A 20,154-nucleotide genomic window follows, 5' to 3' on the forward strand; every position below is an offset into this window, starting at 1 on the left:
AGCAGCCACTTGATAGGCACCTCGTCCATACATTTCCTCCATCAATCGGACACACATTTGCTCAAGTGCGTACCTTCCACAAAATGCCTTGCAGGCTACACCTATACCATTTCTCAAACACTGTGATCTCTACCACAACAGATACAAGGCAGTAGATCTTGGGAACAATATCTTCTGCATGTTCCTCTCTTATATTGAAAAGACATTGTTGTTTAAAGATCTACAGAAAGACAAAAGGTAGAATTATCTACTTGATCATTGCACAGTGCCAATGTCATGTTTTGTTTCCAGACTTGCAAGAGGTTTGACTAGCCCCGACCCGGGGTCTGATCACGCGGGAGCTTGATCACCCCGACGCAGAGAGCCCGACCGCCGGCTGCGGGATCCAAGATCGGCCCGCCAACAGAAGGCTCAAGGCCACCAGCCAGGAGGACAAAGAAGGGAAGAAATTGTACTTTTTTTTTTCGCCTTCCATTACAGTGAGGAATGTGGAGGAGTCACTGTGGTGGATGTTTATGTTAAAATGTATTTTGTGTGTTTTGTTGCTTTTTATTGATATGACTACGGCAAACCAAATTCCTCGTATGTTGCAAAACATACTTGGCTAATAAAGTATGATTATTGTTTTGTAGGAACATCAAGAGCTGAGTATAACTAACAATCCAAAATGCCTGGTCTGTCATTGTATAGATCAAGTGTACATATTAGTGTACATCTTGATCAAATGAAATGAAGACTGTGTTCAGCTGCTACCCATGTATTCCATTGAAAGGAGAGGAGATTATGAAGTATTAACATTTCAGGTCAACAATCTCTCACCAGTTCTGATCAAAAATGTTAAATCTAATTCTGTCTACACTGATGTTGAATGATATTCTGAATATTTCCAGCAAATAGTTTTACTTCTGATTTCCAGTAAATGTTAAGTGGTCAATTGAATATTAAATAGCCCTGGTATTTGGCATGGTTCTGATCCTAAATATCCATTAGTCTATTTGACTGAAAGTCTGTTCCTAAATCGGCTATTTGCCGAGCACTCATAAAGTTTGTAAATGAACAGCACAGGACATGATGCCAAGTTTAAAATATTCCTTCTGCCTGCATGTGATCCACATTTCAACATTCCTTCTACATTCATCTGCAAGAAAAATATGCCTATCTAAAAGTTACTTAAACACCACTATCATATCTGCTTCTACCCTGGCAGCACATTCCAAATTCTCTGTAAAAAATATGCTCCGCACATCTGTTTAAATTTCCCCCCTCTTATCTTAAACCCATGTGTTCCTGTATTTGACATTTCCACACTACAAAAAAAGTTCTGATTGTCTACCCCAACTACGCCTCTCAGAATTTTATAAACTTCTTTCAGGGCTCTCAGTCTCCGATGCTCCAGAAAAAAATAATCCTAGTTTGTCCAACCTCTCTTTACAACTGAACAAGGGTCCCAACCCTAAATGCCAACTATCCATTTTCACCAAAGGTGCAGCCTGACCTGCTGAGTTCCTCCAGCATTTTATGTCTATCTCCCTTTATAACTCATACCCTCTAGTCCAGGTAGTATCTTGGAAAACCTCTTTTGCATCTCTCCAAAACCTCCACATCCTTCCTGTGATGGGGCAATAGGAACTGCACACAATACTCCCGAGGATTTTGCAATTAACTGTATACATTCCCCTTACATTTAACTTCCATTAGTACAACACCTCACACTTGCCAGATTAAACTCCAATCTGCCATTTCTCCACTCATTTTGTTAATTTATTTGTATCCTGATGTATCCTTCGATAGTCTGCATCGTCTATAACACTAGAAATATTTGTGTCCCTTGTAAACCTACTAATGAACCCATCAACATAAAAGTTATTTATATAAATCAAGAACAACAGAAGTACAAGCACAGATGCCTGCTGAATTACACTAGTATCAAGCCTCAGGCCAGAATAATGCCCTTCCATCACAACCCTCTGTCTTCTATTAATAAACCAGTTTTGAATCCAAACTACCGAGCCACCATGAATACCATTTTAATCTTCTGGATCAGCCTACCATTAGGGACCTTGTCAAATGCCTTACTAAATAGGAACTACTGATTACCAGAAATTGATATCACCCGAGATTAATGGCAGAAAATGTAAGCCTTGAAGAGTGAACCAGTGCTGTATATGTACAATTGAGAGTAACATGTTAAATTTTGTAAGGCTGGTTGATGATGATAAATGGAGTTATTCAATTAATTTGTTCGTTCTGATAAATGTTTGATGATGTTGTCTGGCTGAGAATACATACTGAATTGTTAGCTTGGCCTACTGTTTATGACAGAAAGTCTGCACCTGCTTAGGCTGAATAACTTGCTTGAAAACATTTATAGTTGCAGTATGGCTCTTGTGTAAGGTGATATCATTAATTATATCAAACTGATTAAAGACTATTGCTAAGAAATTATATTGGCTTAAATGACTCTTCAATTGTATAGCTGATTTCAGTTAGTGTGCTGGAAAAGGGGCTTAAAGGAAAATTTCCATGATTAAACCGCCTCAGAGGATATTCGGATTGAGTTACAAAGAAAGTAATCAACTTAAGATGTTAACTCTGTTTCTCTCTGCACAGATGTTCTCCACAGATGTAGCTGACTTGTTCCTTTATTTTCTGTTTTTCTATCAAGATAGGTTTCTTATTATGGAGTCTGGCTTTGAGCTTCTGTTGCTGAGGTAGTGAACTGAATCTTCCATTTGTTTCTGCAACCCTACATATTTGATCAGTTGTGTATTGTGGTAGGACACTTTTGCAATCAAAATAAAGTCTCAATTTTCTGGCATTGTGACAAAACAACACCAATACCACAAGGAAAGGCTTTAACAGGTCAAAAACTTCACAAACTAGAAGCTGTATAAAGTGCTTTGGCTTGGATGCACCTTCGTATTTCTTTGATATTTCTCTATCATCTATTTTAGTAACTCATTAACTCATCCTAGCATTTTGCTTAAATATAGGAGGTAATGTCTACAGCAGTTGAGAATTCCTGAACAACCCTTTAGCTTTGTTTAATTGGTCATCTAATGCAGCTGTAGACTTGTCCTCCATATCCTGCAGCATTCATCATATAACCAAGATCAACTTCTGAACCAGCAAAGACACCCATATCTCTTCTCCACGATTTTCTTGCTTCCTAGAATTGTTGGAGTACATCTTTCAGATTCTCCTTACATTCTTGCTGTATCTTTCCACATGCTTAAGTATCGCCCTAGAAGCCTACAGCACTCAGCAGGCTTTGGATCAAATGATCCATTAATCTCCCGAAGATGCCCAGATCTGATATTCTTCTAAAGATGAATGTTTATTAATTGAACCTCTGTCTAACTCCATCTGATGGTAAGTGATTGAAGATCTGCCCTCCTTCTAGGTGTGAAAATACATGATCTGTTAGGAGTATTTGCCCACCTTTGCTTCTCTATTGATTTTTCTCTTATAATGCCTAATGGTGCCAATTATATTTAGTACAGGAGCAACTGAAGCTCAATTAGTTCAATGTTCCTGCTTCTTGTAGGATCTTCAGCTACTTTGTAACCTGTCCAGACACGTCATGCTTTGATGATCTGAGATGCAACAATCACCTTCTAATGAATTTTGATTCCCATACCTTGAATGCTCCCAAAATATCTTTGGGAACCTATCAAGTACAGTTGACAGATGTTTCTTCATGCTTTTGATCTCTCTCTAACCTATCTTTATCATTACCAGGCAGTTCCAGCCAATTAAATTACACTGTTGACCTGGGCAATTAGAAGAAAGAGCTTCGCTTCACTTTCACCACTTCTAACTTTAACTTCACTTGATATTTTTCCCTGTGTAGGCACAAAAGGCAACATATAATTTAAGGAGCTTTTCTGTACCATTTGGCCAATTCACTTAAGCTGCCGCTCATACATCATTGATACTGCAGAACCAGTGTCAAGCTTCACTGATAGTCTCTGTTGTTCTGTGCCTTCTGATGTATGGAAAGGTTCAACAAAATTCTAACGAACTCTCACTGCATCCATGCAAGTCCCCATCTTCTTCTCTAGTACTTCACCTGTTTCACATGTACAACGTCCATTAAAATTATTTCCAGTATACTTCACACTGCTTGCTTGTGTGCATTTAGTGTTTTCTTGCTTTAACTACATACAAACTCTTGCAGAAGACCAATGATGCTTCCCTAACATCAAATAGGCACTCCGTGTCCACATTAGCTCAATGCTGAGCGCTACCGCAGTGATAGCTCCTCTCTCTCTCTCTCTCTCCCTCTCTTTCTTGGGAGTTTCACCCCCTCTAGATCCAGCAGAGTTCACCCGTTTTAAGACTCTGGGCTTGGCTGAATGTTGTCACAACCCTGTGCTTGCGCGACCACTGCCCCATCCTCTGCGCAGTAATACAAAGCTGCTGGAGATTCAGTTTTGCCTCACTGAGTGGTATAAATCTCATGGATTCCATAAATCAATCAATCAATCAATCAATCAATCAATCAGATTTATTCATCACATACACAATAAAGTGCAGTGAAATCATGTGATCCTCAACATCTCAAATCTCCTACCACATTCATGTAATTGAGTTTGAGTTTAGATTATTGCCGCGTGGACCGAGGTACAGTGAAAAGCTTTTGCACTGGCGTCATTCAATCATCCATTTTCAATGCTGCACAGAAGCCGCAACAGTTTCATTTGGATGCTGTTTCGAGATGTTAAACATAGCATGGTGCCATAGAACGCAGGAGGGGGGAAATATGCTGTTCAACTATTTTAACTCCACAAATGCCTTGTCTCTTGGTTTGACTGTAGCTAGAAAGGTCTGTATCAAATTACGTCTTAGTACCACAGACAGGGTCAAAGTGGGAAAATTCCTCCCTTTTTCAATACCCCTTGCAATTGAAAATTGTTCCAAACGTTTCAAATACTCAATGCAGCATGACATCGGAATTATTAAAAGTACCTAAAGTACCAAATGTGGCCACCTTTACTTGAGCTATGCCTATAATTAACTGATTCATGTACAAAAATCTGAATATCAAATTCAGTAAACTCTGGGTAGTACTACTACTAGGTAGCAAATCTACCTAGTAATCCCTGCTACTGCACTGCCCCAGTGAAACAAATCCTACAATCTCACAGAAGATAAGCAAGACATAATCCTCCTGGCTGGTCGTGCTTTATCCTCTTACCAATTATCATAAAGGTACCATTAAATTTGTGGAAATATTGAGGAAAAACAGCATTTGTGATTCAGCAGGTAAAAGCACACACTGCTCTGTGTAAGAAGACATTTTTCATTTTGTTGCTCATCTCTAGAGAGTATTGTTAGCAATATTACCACAGCAGGTTACTCACAGGAGTCCAAGAAGGCATCACAATTCTCCTTTTAACATCATTTGTGCTAAAAATTTGATGTTGGAAAAATAGTAACAACCAAATCATGTCATGTGTGGCAATACGACGCATAGAAAGATAAACAAAATTGCTTTCCTCCAGGTTAATGCGATTTTCATCATTGCAATGCCATTTTGTTTTGGCAACACACATACAAATTTATAGCAGCAAGTCCCTTAAATAATTTATTATTTCCCAACTTATTTTACTGTCTTCTTCAACAATATTTTGGCCATCAAAACCCAAGTCAGGTATTACTAACTTGGCTCTTCTATTTTCTTGCCTTGTTTAATTTGCTACAACTGTTTCCATATTCATCAAGTATCTGGCAGTTTATAAACCTTTTTTTCAGGATGATTCTTTCACTCATTTCTCATATTCTCTTATGAGATAGAAAGAAGGCATTTAGCCCCTTGAGTCTGAGTCCCATCAATCTCATTCCTCACTTGTTCCCCAGTCACTTACTCTGCCTCACACACCGCTCCTCTAAGGTCATGAAGACCCAATTTATCAGCACCGTATACATACAAAAGATTATTTGAGAAATCAATGGGATTAATTATCTGGCTGCAGCAGGGCTTCCAGGAACCTTCCTCTCCGTAGCATCCCCACCCTGAGCTGCAATAATTGGGGGCTGAGTTGAGCTGGGTAGAACTGAGAGTGTTGAAGGGACTCTTTTTGCTCACTCATTGAGTCATTGAGCCTGGCTGGTAGCTGCTCTTCCCTCATTTGCTCTCTCTCCCTTCACAATTGTTTCTGAGATCCTCCTCTACATTCCGTTTTTGTTCGTTTCCAATGTGTGAGATGTTTGGGTAATGTGCAGTTCTCAGGAATGGAACCCTGTCACAACCTGGGGATTGTCTGAACCTATTAACATCCTTTTGATCATCTTATCACCCACCCATTGTAAAGGTATGCAGGTTGCAATGGCCAATTAACCTCCCATCTTTGTGGTCTGGGAGTGAACTTGAGCACCCATGGGAAAACATGACTCATTTCTCAGATCAGATCCTCTCAGTTTGTCTCACTTGGTCTTGAGTCAGGATTAATTCACCTCTTCTCTTCATTTGATATTGTGTATTCTCAACCTGATCTTCCCAGACTTTGTAATTATCCATAGTTTCACAATTAGACCTTTTTCTCCATTTGTCCAGGGTTGACACCAAAATGACACTGGTGAAATATTGGGCATCCAATTCCACATAAAACGCCGAATGGCATGTTGACAGTAAAATTCATCCACATCCCAAACATTTCAAAAGGAAAAACAGTCCATTTGACCCATCTAAAACTGATCTCTAGCTGCTTTGAATGCCTGTCATGATTGTTGTGCCTTCCCATACTACAGGCAGAATGCTCACCAAACTGCTATGTTTTTCTCTATTCAATGCTCCACATGCAGCAAAAATGCCTATGTAATTCATGGAGGGAAAAAGACAGCCAGCATTTTGGGTCAACAACCTTCTTCTAGACAATCTAGAGGAAGAGTCTCATCCCAAAATGCCAACAGTTCACTTCCCTTCACAATAGCCGTCTGACCTGTTGAGTTAATCCAGCTGCTCCCCTTTTTCTGTTACAGATTATAGCATCTGTAGTCTCTTGTGCGTCCAGCCTGTGCAATATACTCAATCATTCTCCTCCAGTTACTCTTCTGACAATGACTGAACAAAAACAGCCATTACAGGCTGCTTTTTATTGTCATCTGTTTTAAAAGAGGTGATTGGCCTCTGCAAATTTATTTCTGACTGCAATTGATAGCTTGTGCATAGATCTGACATTTCAAATATACTTTATTTATTTTTGTTTTATGCTCATACTGATATTTTCACTCTACCATTCAGTGGCATATATTTTAAGATCTCTAGATAATACAATAATTTTAGTCAGCAATTAATATATTTCAGCAAGTAAGGAATGGCCCAGCAAAGCATTTGCTTTAATTAACATACTAGTATGATGATTTAATAGTTAAAGGCAAATCATCGATGATGATTACCATTGCTGAAAGCAGAGAAATTAATGTGCAGTGGAGTAAATTTTATCCCTGCCTACTCATCCCTATCTGCACTGATCCTATTGCCTTCCTGTGGGCTTGAATTATAGCCTCATCTTTTCAGCATCCAAAGGAGGCACTCAGTTATTGGCAGCAACATTATTATCAGGATACCATTAAACCTTCTCCTCTTGGAGATAAAGAACCTAAAGCTGGAAGGCACACAAGGAATTTGATCTTAAGGGGACATGACATGACATGACATGACTTGAGAATTAAGGGACTGAAGTTTAGGGGTAACATGAGGGGGAACTTCTTTACTCAGAGAGTGGTAGCTGTGTGGAATGAGCTTCCAGTGAAGGTGGTGGAGGCAGGTTCGTTTTTATCATTTAAAAATAAATTGGATAGTTATATGGATGGGAAAGGAATGGAGGGTTATGGTCTGAGCGCAGGTATATGGGACTAGGGGAGATTATGTGTTCGGCACGGACTAGAAGGGTCGAGATGGCCTGTTTCCGTGCTGTAATTGTTATATGGTTATATCAGTTACTTTTCATTTTGTTTGGGCAAAAAGAGACACTTGGGTCACACTAAAATTGGATTTTTTTTTAATACACAATGATTTTATTGATGATGTTAATTGCAGGCAGGACCTACCTTATTGCTTAGCCCTAAATGCCCTTGTGCAGGAGGTGGTGAGCTACATTCTTGAATGGCTGCAGTGCATCCAATGAAAGTACTCCCACAGCACTGTTGGCTCAGAAGTTCCAGCATTTATTTTCATGTTAGGTTGTTGTGTGACTTGACAATTTTCAAGTGGTGATGTTCCCATGTACTTGATACCTTTGTACTTTTCGGTAAGGCAGGCTGTGCGTTTAAAAGATGTTGTCGGGGTAACCTAGATTAGTTACTGCATTTAGACTTTACTTTAGACTTTAGAGTTATAGCGCAGAAACAGGCCCTTTGGCCCACCAAGTCCGCGCTCACATGCAATCACTCCATACACTAACACTATCCCGCACACTAGTGACAATTTTACAATTTACTGAAGCAAATTAACCTACAAGCTGCACGTCTTTGGAGTGTGGGAGGAAACTGGAACACCCTGAGAAAACACACACGATCACAGGGAGAATGTACAAATTCCGTACAGTCAGCACCCATAGTCAGGATAGACCTTGGGTCTCTGGCACTGTAAGGCAGTAGCTCTACCGCTAGGCCACCGTGCAGCCCTAGCATCGCAATGGCCACCCTATCCCACTCTCGGCCATTAATCTCATTCCAGTTCATTGGTCTTTTAGTTTTTTACATGCACTCTCCTGCTGGCCAATAAATTGCACTTGGCTTGAGGCTTGAGGCTAACAATACCCATGTGGATAAAGTGCAGTAATAGGTTTCCAGCTCTCATTAAAGATATAGCTGGAAATGTAATCACACAACTTCTATTCAAATCACATTCCCTTTTGTATTTTTCTCCTGTTGCAATCAGACTGTGATTCGTATTCAAGCTGGTAACAACTCCAAACTGTCAGCCCAGCTTAAAAGTTGAAGCTGTCCAACTAAATGGCATGAATCAGTTGCAACATTTCAAAACAAGATTGTGCCAAATTCAATAAAGAGGAGTGTTCAAATATGATCGTTTTTATACCGCAGGCACTCAAACCTGTTTGAATGCCATTCCCAGGCCATGAAGCAAATAGAAATCTGGAGCAAATAAGTACACAATGAAGAAAATTAACTTTGTTGGGTAGGTTGTCAAAGGACAATGCCGTCTGTAACAGAAAAAAGGAAAACTAATCTGGAAAGCAAAATAAATGCCATGCACGATTGAGACTGAGGTAGCCAGGAGAATTAACTGGAACCATGTTGCTCCCCACAGTATTTATGTGGCTTAGTTTAGAGATACAGCATGGAAACAGGCCCTTCCATCGAGACCATGCTGACCAGCAATCCCCGTACACTTGCACTATCCTACACACTAGGGCCAATTTACAATCTTTACTGAAGCCATTTAACCTACACATCTGTACGTCTTTGGAATGTGTGGGGTAATTGGAGCACCCAGAGAAAACCCACGCGGTCACGTGGAGAACGTATAAACTCTGTACAAACAGCGCCCGTAGTCAGGTCTCTGGTGCTGTAAGGCATATAGGTGGTCTTGCAAAGTCTCTTAATTCCCAAAGATTCTCAATGTTTATTTTTCTTATTTGATGTAAAGGCACAGCCATTAACTTACAAAATAGCAAAGGAGGCTCGAGGCAGCTTACTAATTCTCCAGATTCTTATGTTTTGGGGTTCTTAATTCCCAGAGATCATTCATTTAAATTTCTGACAGGTTCATCTTCACTTGATCTACTGTTTTCATGGTAACCAGTGAATAGAATAATCCAATATCTTTTTCATCCACGTAAATCAAATAAATGTCAGGTTATTTACTTATGATTAGGTTATTCTCAGTAACAAAATTGTTACATTCTCCAAAATGGTTTATTGTCATCATAAATATTGAACATCTGAAAAGATGATTTTTGTACAGCTTCATGTCATAAGCTTAGTGAGTAAGACAGTTTTTAAGCAGGGTCTTAAAAGATGGAGGCGGTGGGGGTTGTTGGGCAGAGATGATTCAGGACAAAATTCCAGAGTTCGGGGTCTGACTAATTGAAAGGAACAACACAGTGAAGAAATGGAGGCATAAGCTGGAAGAATGCAATGATGCAGAATTTCAGGCAGATGCAGAGGTATTGAATAAGGATGAGAACTTTAAAGATAAAGCATTGTTGGGTGAGGTGCACGTGGTAGATTAGCAAACTTGAGATGATAAATGAAGTGGATTGTAATTTAGTCTGCAGCATTTTGGATGAATTGCTTTCTGCTCTCTGGGGTTGAGAGAGCACCTGAACAAACTTTGCAATGGCCAAGTGTGGAAAATAAAGATGAAGGTTTTAGAAGATTGGCTGAGTATGAGAGGGAGAAACAGAAACAGAATTCAGTTGTGTTTTCACAGGATCTGGAGTTAAATGCAACTAGTTCAGCATCTCAAAAGAGAAAGAAAACACTATTTAGCTGCTGTATAATTGTACATTCTGGAGCAGATAGACACCATTATACAGCAGCATACATTTAAATAACTCATCTACAGTCTATACCAGTAATGATTAAATGCCAAATAATAGATGTTAGATATATCAAAGCTGATGGTAATAAGGGAACAATTGTGGCATGGATACTAATGTAGCTGAGACACAGAGTAGAGATTAGTGTTGAAATGATGGCCTTTCAGATTGGATGAAACAATATGTGATTTACAGGGATACGATTTGAATATAAATACATCAATTTCAGAAACTGCAGGACACATGAGTTAGAAACAGTGGAAATGACTTCAAGAGGATACGAAGAACTAATGACGTGGCCTGACTCATGATGAATGAAATCTAATGCATAAGAGTGTGGAGATATATTTTGGGAGTGAAAGTGATGATGAGTAGCAACGTAAACTAACTCCAGTAAGTTCTGCCATAAAGCAATAGTACCATTCCTAAGAAAGCTCACGTTATTGTAAATTGCAATATAAAACACAGTTGTGTCAATGGAAAAGAGGGTTGGAGGCTACAGAGTTTTAGACTTGCAATAACAAAAGTATTTTTCATGCAAGATTTTCAAAACGAAAACTATTCATCTAATAGCTGTACGTTTATTATTTGTTACTGCAAATTAAAAATACCAAAATCTCTCAAGCGCTGTTAAGAGTATTATTGCACAAGTATCAATAGAACCTATTTGCTCGTCAATTTCAATAGTATTTTCAATGAAACCAGCAGTTGTGTTCTTAAGAGACAATGGTGTCTGATTATTGCGGGGAGGTGACATGTAAAGAGGTTTATTTTTCCTACACTAATTTTTTTCCAAGACATTTTCTTTCTGATTGTCAATTTCCAAAGTAACTTTTCAGTAATTCTCTAGTTCCTGATCAAAATTGTGTTTTAATTGATTTAGCCTACATGATATAAATAGTGCTTCTAAATCATCAATCATGTTATTTCAATATGTGTAGGAAGGAACTGCAGATGCTGGTTTAAACCGAAGATAGACACAAAAAGCTGGAGACTGAAGTAGGGTCTTGACCCGAAATTTCACCCATTCCTTCTCTCCGGAGATGCTACCTGTCCTGCTGAGTTACCCCAGCATTTTGTGTCTTATATCAACATGTGTTGTTATAGCAGAATTATCTGTAATGTAAATTTTAAAGGTGTGCAATAACAAGGGAAAATAGATATCCATCATGTATACATAAATCTTTTGATGTGAAAAGGAAAATTAATAATTTGGAATCATCGACTGGCAATGAATATAGAACTGAACAACTTATGCTAAACCATGGGTAAACACCAAATGCTGGACCAACTCAGTGGGTTAGGTGGAAAGCATTCTTCAGACCAAAAGTAGAGTTGGGGAGGGGTGGGAATAAATTGGAGGCGAGAAAAGGCCAGAACAAATCAGGACCTCATGAAGGGTGGAGCCCATAATGGCCCATTGCTGGCTGGGGAAAGTATGATAACAAGAGGAATGCTGGAATGCAAATACAGTGGAACTGGTAGGACAACTCGGATGAGGGATGTGGGGAGAGAGTGGAGGGGAGGGAATGCAGGAGTCACTTGAAATTAAAGAAATCAATGATTATACTGCAGGGTTGTAAGTTGCCCAAGCGAAATATGGGGTGCTGTTCCTCCATTTTGCTTGTGGCCTCACTTTGACAGTGGAGATGGTCCAAGAGAGAAAGGTCAGTATGGGAATGTGAAGGGGAGTTAAAATGTTTGGCAACCGGGAGATCTCGTAGGCCAAGGCGGACTGAGCGTACTGTAAGTGTTCAGTAAACCATTATAAGTCACTTAGGTCTCAGCAGGACATGTGTGACCATTTCTGGCCACTGCATTCAAATAATTATGTTTTGCTCTCAAAAGAGATTTACAAAAGTGATACAAGGCATGCAGAGAAAAGGAGATTGCCCTCCACAGAGCAGATACATTTTGAAGGGATTTAGATGGAGAAATTGTTTCCACTGGTAGATGAGTGCATAAACAGAAAGGACAGATTTAATGTAATGATCAAAGAACATAGAGACATCAGAGGGTTTTGCTTATATATTTGTAGATGTTATCGGCTAGAAGCACACTACCTACAGGGTACTGTAAGCAGAATCCAAAATAATTCTTAAATTGTATTTAATTTGTCGAGATTTATAGTTATACAGCACAGAAACAGGCCCTTCAGCCCAACTCATCCACGTCAACCAAGATGCCTAACTAAGCTAATTCCATTTGCCTGCATTTGGCCCATATTCCTCTAAACCATTCCTATCCATGTGCTGTACTTGTCCAAATGTCTTTTTTAAATGTTGAAACAGGAAATTTTATAGAGCAATGGAAAAAGAGCAGGAATATGAGCCGAACCTGAAAGCTCTTTTGAAGAGTCAGTAAACACCCTATGGACTGCTCTCTCTAAAGCTAACATTCAATGTGTGAATTTGAATCCCAACTCATCAACTTTCCGTTAATGATAAAGCACGTTCTCAGTCCCATTTTATACATAATTCCGTGAAAGTATAGGCATTGACCCTTATAGTACAGAAAATATCACAAGGTTGCCCTCCCTTCTTCCCCAAGATGTGAATTATTAGTTGTTGTCAGAAGGACTGACATTGGAAAGTGAAATTGAGGTAGAGAAGGGGGTTAATGAACTTCAATGTCAAAGCGGCTTCTTTTACCAGACAGATGGGGAGACATTTATTTTCTTTGAAGGTTGTGCATCCTCTACTCTAGACTGCTGTGAATGATGAGTCATTAAGTGTGTTCATGGCTGATGTAGACACACATTTGGTCATTGTAGGGATTGACAGATCGAACTAGACAATGTTGAGGCCATTAATCATCAAATGAGCCATGATCTTATTGAACTGTGGAGCTGGTTTGAGAGGCACCTATTTCCATTATTTTGTCATGAAAAAATTCTCCATTCCAACACAAAATCATCACCCCTAGGATTCGGCCTACAGAATGGAGAAATCAAGTTATTAATCAAAAAACTGATTAATATCTAACTTATTTTAGGGCTTTTGAATTCTAATGTATCTGCACGAAAGAGGGAATAATATGTTGGGCTTTGGGAAAGGATTTCAAAGATAGATTAGGGACCCTGCTTTCTTTGGAAAAAAGAATGAGCAGAGTTTTGATGGAAGTACATAAAATAATGAGGGGGGGAGTGGGAAAGTGTTCCCTTTTGTGGAGTAAGCAAGGATTAGAGTAACAGGTGTAAAATAAAAGGGAAGCAAATTAAAAGGAATATGTGGAAAAGCATCTTTACATGGCTAATAGTTTGAATCTAAAATGAGCTGCCGATAGAGATGGGAAGGTAGATTCCATTGTGGCTTTTAAGAGAGAATTGAATAAATATATGGTGGAGTAATGTTTTCAAGGTTCTGGAGAAAGAGTAAATGGGTGGAACCTGTGTGACGCATTTGTAAATTTGCACCAACAAGAATGGCCTCCCTTTGAGGTGTCACTTCCAGTGATTCTACAGATGATCAGGAAAAGGTGAATGTACTCTTCATTATATCTAGCCATTTCCTTTTTGTTAAAATATTTACTTTTCAATTTCAAGACTAACTCACAGTTGGTTGACATGGGAAAATGTTTTTCCTCACAAAATGGTGATGAGATTGAAAAATGCAACAACATTTCTCAACCAGGTGTAACATTCTGAAGCCTATGAATGGTTGAATAGACAGGACTTGCAGAAGACATTATGTTTATCCCATCAATGGTGTGATTTGCAGGTGTCATTATGCTCCACCAATGTATGTGAAACACACATATTTAATAGATGATTACTTGTTGTCAATTAACAAAGTAATCATGGAGTAATATTGTAAAATGAATTCTGTGCCTCGGTTTTGATTGCCTGATATGTTGGATTTCATTTAGTATCATTTAATTGATGTATAGAATAGTAGACCTCTTGCCAATGGGTTACTGAAGTCTCACTAAACCCTCCATTCTCAGAATATAGCAACAGTGAAAGGCTAGGTAGTGCCATAGTAAAAATCCATGCAAGAAACAAACATTCACAAAAGTAGATTCATAAGAATGCAGCAATTTCAGTTTAATAAAAACTATTCCGTTCTCCGCCGCTTCAGGCTAAATTAAGTCGCCAGCTTTGAAAGATGTGAGAAACTTTTGCCTTCCTCTTGCATTGGCTCATAAGTGACCTTTGAACACATACAAGCTATATGGTACTCTTGGCAATAGACAATAGACAATAGGTGCAGGAGTAGGCTATTCGGCCCTTCGAGCCAGCACCGCCATTCAATGTGATCATAGCTGATCATCCCCAATCAGTACCCCGTTCCTGCCTTCTCCCCATATCCCCTGACTCCGCTATTTTTAAGAGCCCTATCTAGCTCTCTCTTGAAAGCATCCAGAGAACCCGTTTCCACCGCCCTCTGAGGCCGAGAATTCCAGACTCACCACTCTCTGTGAGAAAAAATGTTTCCTTGTCTCCGTTCTAAACTCCTTATTCTTAAACTGTGGCCCCTGGTTCTGGACTCCCCCAACATCAGGAACATGTTTCCTGCCTCTAGCGTGTCCAAACCCTTAACAATCTTATATGTTTCAATGAGATGCCCTCTCATCCTTCTAAACTCCAGAGTGTACAAGCCCAGCTGCTCCATTCTCTCAGCATATGACAGTCCCCCCATCCTGGGAATTAACCTTGTAAACCTACGCTGCACTCCCTCAATAGCAAGAATGTCCTTCCTCAAATTAGGGGACCCAAACTGCACACAATACTCCAGGTGTTGTCTCACGAGGGCTCTGTACAACTGCAGAAGGACCTATTTGCTCCTATATTCGATTCCTCTTGCTATAAAGGCCAATATGCCATTCGCTTTCTTCACTGCCTGCTGTAACTGCATGCTTACTTTCATAGACTGATGTACAAGAACCCCCAGATCCCGTCGTACTTCCCCTTTTCCCAACTCGAAAATTTCAACTAGTAGCTTGAAAATGTAGAAAAACAGAAAAAAAAAAGGGGGGAACGTACTGAGAGTCATTTGGATTTATTAATTCAAGCGGAGGTTGTGGATGCTATCGTCTGGGCTAGTATTTATTGCCCCTCCATATTACTTGACCATTAGTCGACCATTTCACAAGCCGCTAAGAGTTAACAATGTAGCTCTCAAGTAGGCTGTCTATGAATAAGGATGGTAGATATCCTTCCCTGAAGGACATAGACAAATCAGATGTGTAATAAAAACCTGGAATAAAAATAGAGTATGCAGCAAAAGACATTATAATCCTGCCTGGACAAGCTGAACGTAGTATGGGGCTACAACTTGCTTACGTAGATAAAGTTGGACTATGGCATAGTTGAATCTGTAATGACTGGCAAGGCCAGGTCGAGTTTACTTCACATCAGAAGTTAGTCAAGAATACTTGTCTTGGGTCACATCCATCTCGAGACTCCCGTGTAGATGTACATAGTCTGTTACCCAGAGTGGGGGAATCAAGAAACAGAGGATATAGGTTTAAAGTGAGAGGGGAAAGATTTAATCGGAATCTGAGGGGCAATTACTTTTCACTCCGAGGGTGATGCATATAAGAAACGAGCAGCAGGAGGAGGTAGTTGAGGCAGAAACTATAGCAACATTTAAAAGACATTTGAATAGGCTAATTGAAAGGAAAGGTTTAGAGGGACATGGGCCAAACGCAGGCAGGTGGGACGTGTAGATGGAGCATCTTAGTCGGCTTAGCTATCTGTGCTGAAGGGCCTGTTTGCATGCTGCGTGACTAGCTATGACTCCTTTGTGAAGCACCACCCAGCAGGTGATGCCACAAAAGAAACGGTAAAACAATCTTCACCAATTGCTAATGGGAAAATCACCTTCCTGCCTTTTCAACCAATTGAGATTCAGCAATAACCAAGGCTGAAAAATGTAGTGATGTGTGAAGTGATAGATTGCATGCTCGATTTGTCCATTCAGGATTATAGTAATGTTTGTTTGCTGCTTTGATGTTTTGCCGTGTCTATCATTTAAATAAAATATTCACATCAATTATTTATTAATGGTAATTAATTATTTGAGTTCTGATGGCGGTGTTTTAGGCAGTGAAGTGTGTTCAGCAAATGAAGTTGGGTTTGATGAGATACATAGAACCTGATATAGGAAGACATAAATAATCTGCCGGAAATAGCAGGGGACCGCGGGTCAAAGGAGTTGGAGGAATTGAGTGAAATCCAGGTTAGCCGGGAAGTGGTGTTGGGTAAATTGAATGGATTAAAGGCCGATAAATCCCCAGGGCCAGATAGGCTGCATCCCAGAGTACTTAAGGAAGTAGCTCCAGAAATAGTGGATGCATTAGTAATAATCTTTCAAAACTCTTTAGATTCTGGAGTAGTTCCTGAGGATTGGCGGGCAGCAAACGTAACCCCACTTTTTAAGAAAGGAGGGAGAGAGAAAACGGGGAATTCCAGACAAGTTAGTCTAACATCGGTAGTGGGGAAACTGCTAGAGTCAGTTATTAAAGATGGGATAGCAGCACATTTGGAAAGTGGTGAAATCATTGGACAAAGTCAGCATGGATTTACAAAAGGTAAATCATGTCTGACGAATCTTATAGAATTTTTCGAGGATGTAACTAGTAGCGTGGATAAGGGAGAACCAGTGGATGTGGTGTATCTGGACTTCCAGAAGGCTTTCGACAAGGTCCCACATAAGAGATTAGTATACAAACTTAAAGCACACGGCATTGGGGGTTCAGTATTGATGTGGATAGAGAACTGGCTGGCAAACAGGAAGCAAAGAGTAAGAGCAAACGGGTCCTTTTCACAATGGAAGGCAGTGACTAGTGGGGTACCGCAAGGCTCAGTGCTGGGACCCCAGCTATTTACAATATATATTAATGATCTGGATGAGGGAATTGAAGGCAATATCTCCAAGTTTGCGGATGACACTAAGTTGGGGGGCAGTGTTAGCTGTGAGGAGGATGCTAGGAGACTGCAAGGTGACTTGGATAGGCTGGGTGAGTGGGCAAATGTTTGGCAGATGCAGTATAATGTGGATAAATGTGAGGTTATCCATTTTGGTGGCAAAAACAGGAAAGCAGACTATTATCTAAATGGTGGCCGACTAGGAAAAGGGGAGATGCAGCGAGACCTGGGTGTCATGGTACACCAGTCATTGAAAGTAGGCATGCAGGTGCAGCAGGCAGTGAAGAAAGCGAATGGTATGTTAGCTTTCATAGCAAAAGGATTTGAGTATAGGAGCAGGGAGGTTCTACTGCAGTTGTACAGGGTCTTGGTGAGACCGCACCTGGAGTATTGCGTACAGTTTTGGTCTCCAAATCTGAGGAAGGACATTATTGCCATAGAGGGAGTGCAGAGAAGGTTCACCAGACTGATTCCTGGGATGTCAGGACTGTCTTATGAAGAAAGACTGGATAGACTTGGTTTATACTCTCTAGAATTTAGGAGATTGAGAGGGGATCGTATAGAAACTTACAAAATTCTTAAGGGGTTGGACAGGCTAGATGCAGGAAGATTGCTCCCGGTGTTGGGGAAGTCCAGGACAAGGGGTCACAGCTTAAGGATAAGGAGGAAATCCTTTAAAACCGAGATGAGAAGAACTTTTTTCACACAGAGAGTGGTGAATCTTTGAAATCTCTGCCACAGAGGGTAGTCGAGGCCAGTTCATTGGCTATATTTAAGAGGGAGTTAGATGTGGCCCTTGTGGCTAAGGGGATCAGAGGGTATGGAGAGAAGGCAGGTACGGGATACTGAGTTGGATGATCAGCCATGATCATATTGAATGGCGGTGCAGGCTCGAAGGGCCGAATGGCCTACTCCTGCACCTAATTTCTATGTTTCTGTGTTCCTATAGTGGCAGTTAGATGCGAGGAGTGTGTCTTTAAATGCCGAATTATAACGGGTTATTATAATAAAAACACAACGTTAGCGTCCTATTACTGTTTCCCTACGGATAGTCAATAAAAGGGGCATTAAGACTATTGCACGTCAGAGCTTCAAACAGCACTGTTTCCCGTGAGGAAAAATGCATAATTCCGACTCTCAATAAATATTTTGAGGATTGCATACAAGATAATTCAATCGCCACATCAATACGGACCTCGGCATAATTCGGCATTTCACTTCTGCTAATCAGAGGCAAATATCAACGAGTACAATGAATATTGCTTACAGTGACACCATCCCAAGTGACAACACCAGTGCCGCTTGAAGCACTTGCCGTGGCTGTGGGTCGCACAGACGGACGGGCTATCGCAAGGCTGGAAGTCTGGTCTCCCCGCACAGCTCCGAGCCAGGGCTTGAGCTTCGTCCACCTTCTCCTTCTTCACTACCTTCCACACACCGGAGGCCTTCATCTCTGTGGAGGAGGTGAATCCGGGCAGGAAGGAATCTGGAGCAAGGAGATCCAGTCCACAAAGCAGATGCGCGGCAAATAAAGAGAGTGAAGGAAACTTCAATTAACCAGGACCCTCCCTGGCGAGTTCAGTCAAGTTTGGAGTTTGGGGATGGGGTTGGATTGGCTTTGGGAATTTAAGAAGCGGGCAGCTTTCGGAAGGTCACAAATCCTGCAGACGGAAGGATATTCGGGTTGGACTGAAGAATCCCCAGGTTCGCGGCTACGATCTGTCCGAGGAGTAGCTGCAAGCGGATGGCGTTGGAGAACGAATACGCATCTGCCAGATAAAGTAGCCATGAGGGTTACACCCCATCGCGCGTCCAGACAGGGAGGGAAGAGGATGTTAGCTGAACCAGTTGTGGAGTCAGAGCTCAAATCCTCGGGCAAGAAACTTGACGGTGGGCGGAGAGGAAGGGCGAGGAGGAAAGGCGAAGAGAGAATGCCACGTCAGATCAGAGTTGAGAAAGCAAAGAAATCTCGGAGTAGCGGGCGGCTTTCCGTAGGAATTGCACCGGGGTCAGCGCAAATATCCATCCTTTCCTTCCAAGTGCAGTCCAAGAACCGAAAGTCGGTACAAGAAGTCGAAGTCCAGCTGACAGGGATTGCTTTCAGTCGATGCTGTGCCACATGATCTGAAGTGGAAAGACTTTTACTGCAGCTTCATAGTTTATTGCAGCAAACACAGCGCCAATGCGCCGCGCATTCAAATAGTACCTTTATATTCACATAAATCCTCCCCTACCGCGGCGGGCGGTGTGCTGCGTGTGCACACCCCTTCCCCAAATTTGGATTGGGTTTGCACCAATCTTTCAGTGCCGGGGGTCGATGAGTAATGCTGCCCAGATCCCAGGCGAGCTCTCGCCAGCGCCTTTGCTTTTAAAGTCACTTCTGTTCTAACCCTCGATGTTCCTGTCACCGTCGAAGTGATGTCAGTGACACGAAGCAACAGCCTGTGGAAATGCAGTCACGAAACTGGAAACGGAAGGGAGGGCGCTTTGGCAAAAAAAAAAACACACATGCGAGTTCGGTTGTTAGTTTCTGACATCTGCAGCAGCCTTCCGCTTCACATCTGTAACGACATGACAGCGTTTTTCCAGCTGCCTGCCAGTATAATCTCGTCGGTCCCTTAAGGGTATGTCCCACATGAGACTTTTTAGGCGAGTGCAGGAGACTGCGCTCCCTCATGATCGCCACATGGCCGCTACATGTTCGCTGGTGGTCTCTGGTGAGTGTCCTTCATGGTCGAGAGGAGTTCCCATATTCTGGGAACCAGTCGCGGC

The 20,154-nt window shown here is 41.0% G+C and overlaps 1 protein-coding gene across 1 annotated transcript in view; it reads right to left on the reverse strand.

Annotated features, from left to right (window-relative positions):
• Positions 1-18,984, reverse strand: part of c7h3orf70 (chromosome 7 C3orf70 homolog) — a 30,445-nt gene extending 11,461 nt beyond the window's left edge. Inside the window, exon 1 of the mRNA XM_033024589.1 lies at positions 18,650-18,984. Coding sequence (XP_032880480.1) covers positions 18,650-18,833 — 184 coding nt within the window. The 5' untranslated portion in view covers positions 18,834-18,984. The remainder of the gene's footprint in view (positions 1-18,649) is intronic.
• Positions 18,985-20,154: the final 1,170 nt, after the last annotated feature.

The sequence above is a fragment of the Amblyraja radiata genome, chromosome 7, assembly GCF_010909765.2.
Source record: "Amblyraja radiata isolate CabotCenter1 chromosome 7, sAmbRad1.1.pri, whole genome shotgun sequence".
NCBI lineage: Eukaryota > Metazoa > Chordata > Chondrichthyes > Rajiformes > Rajidae > Amblyraja > Amblyraja radiata.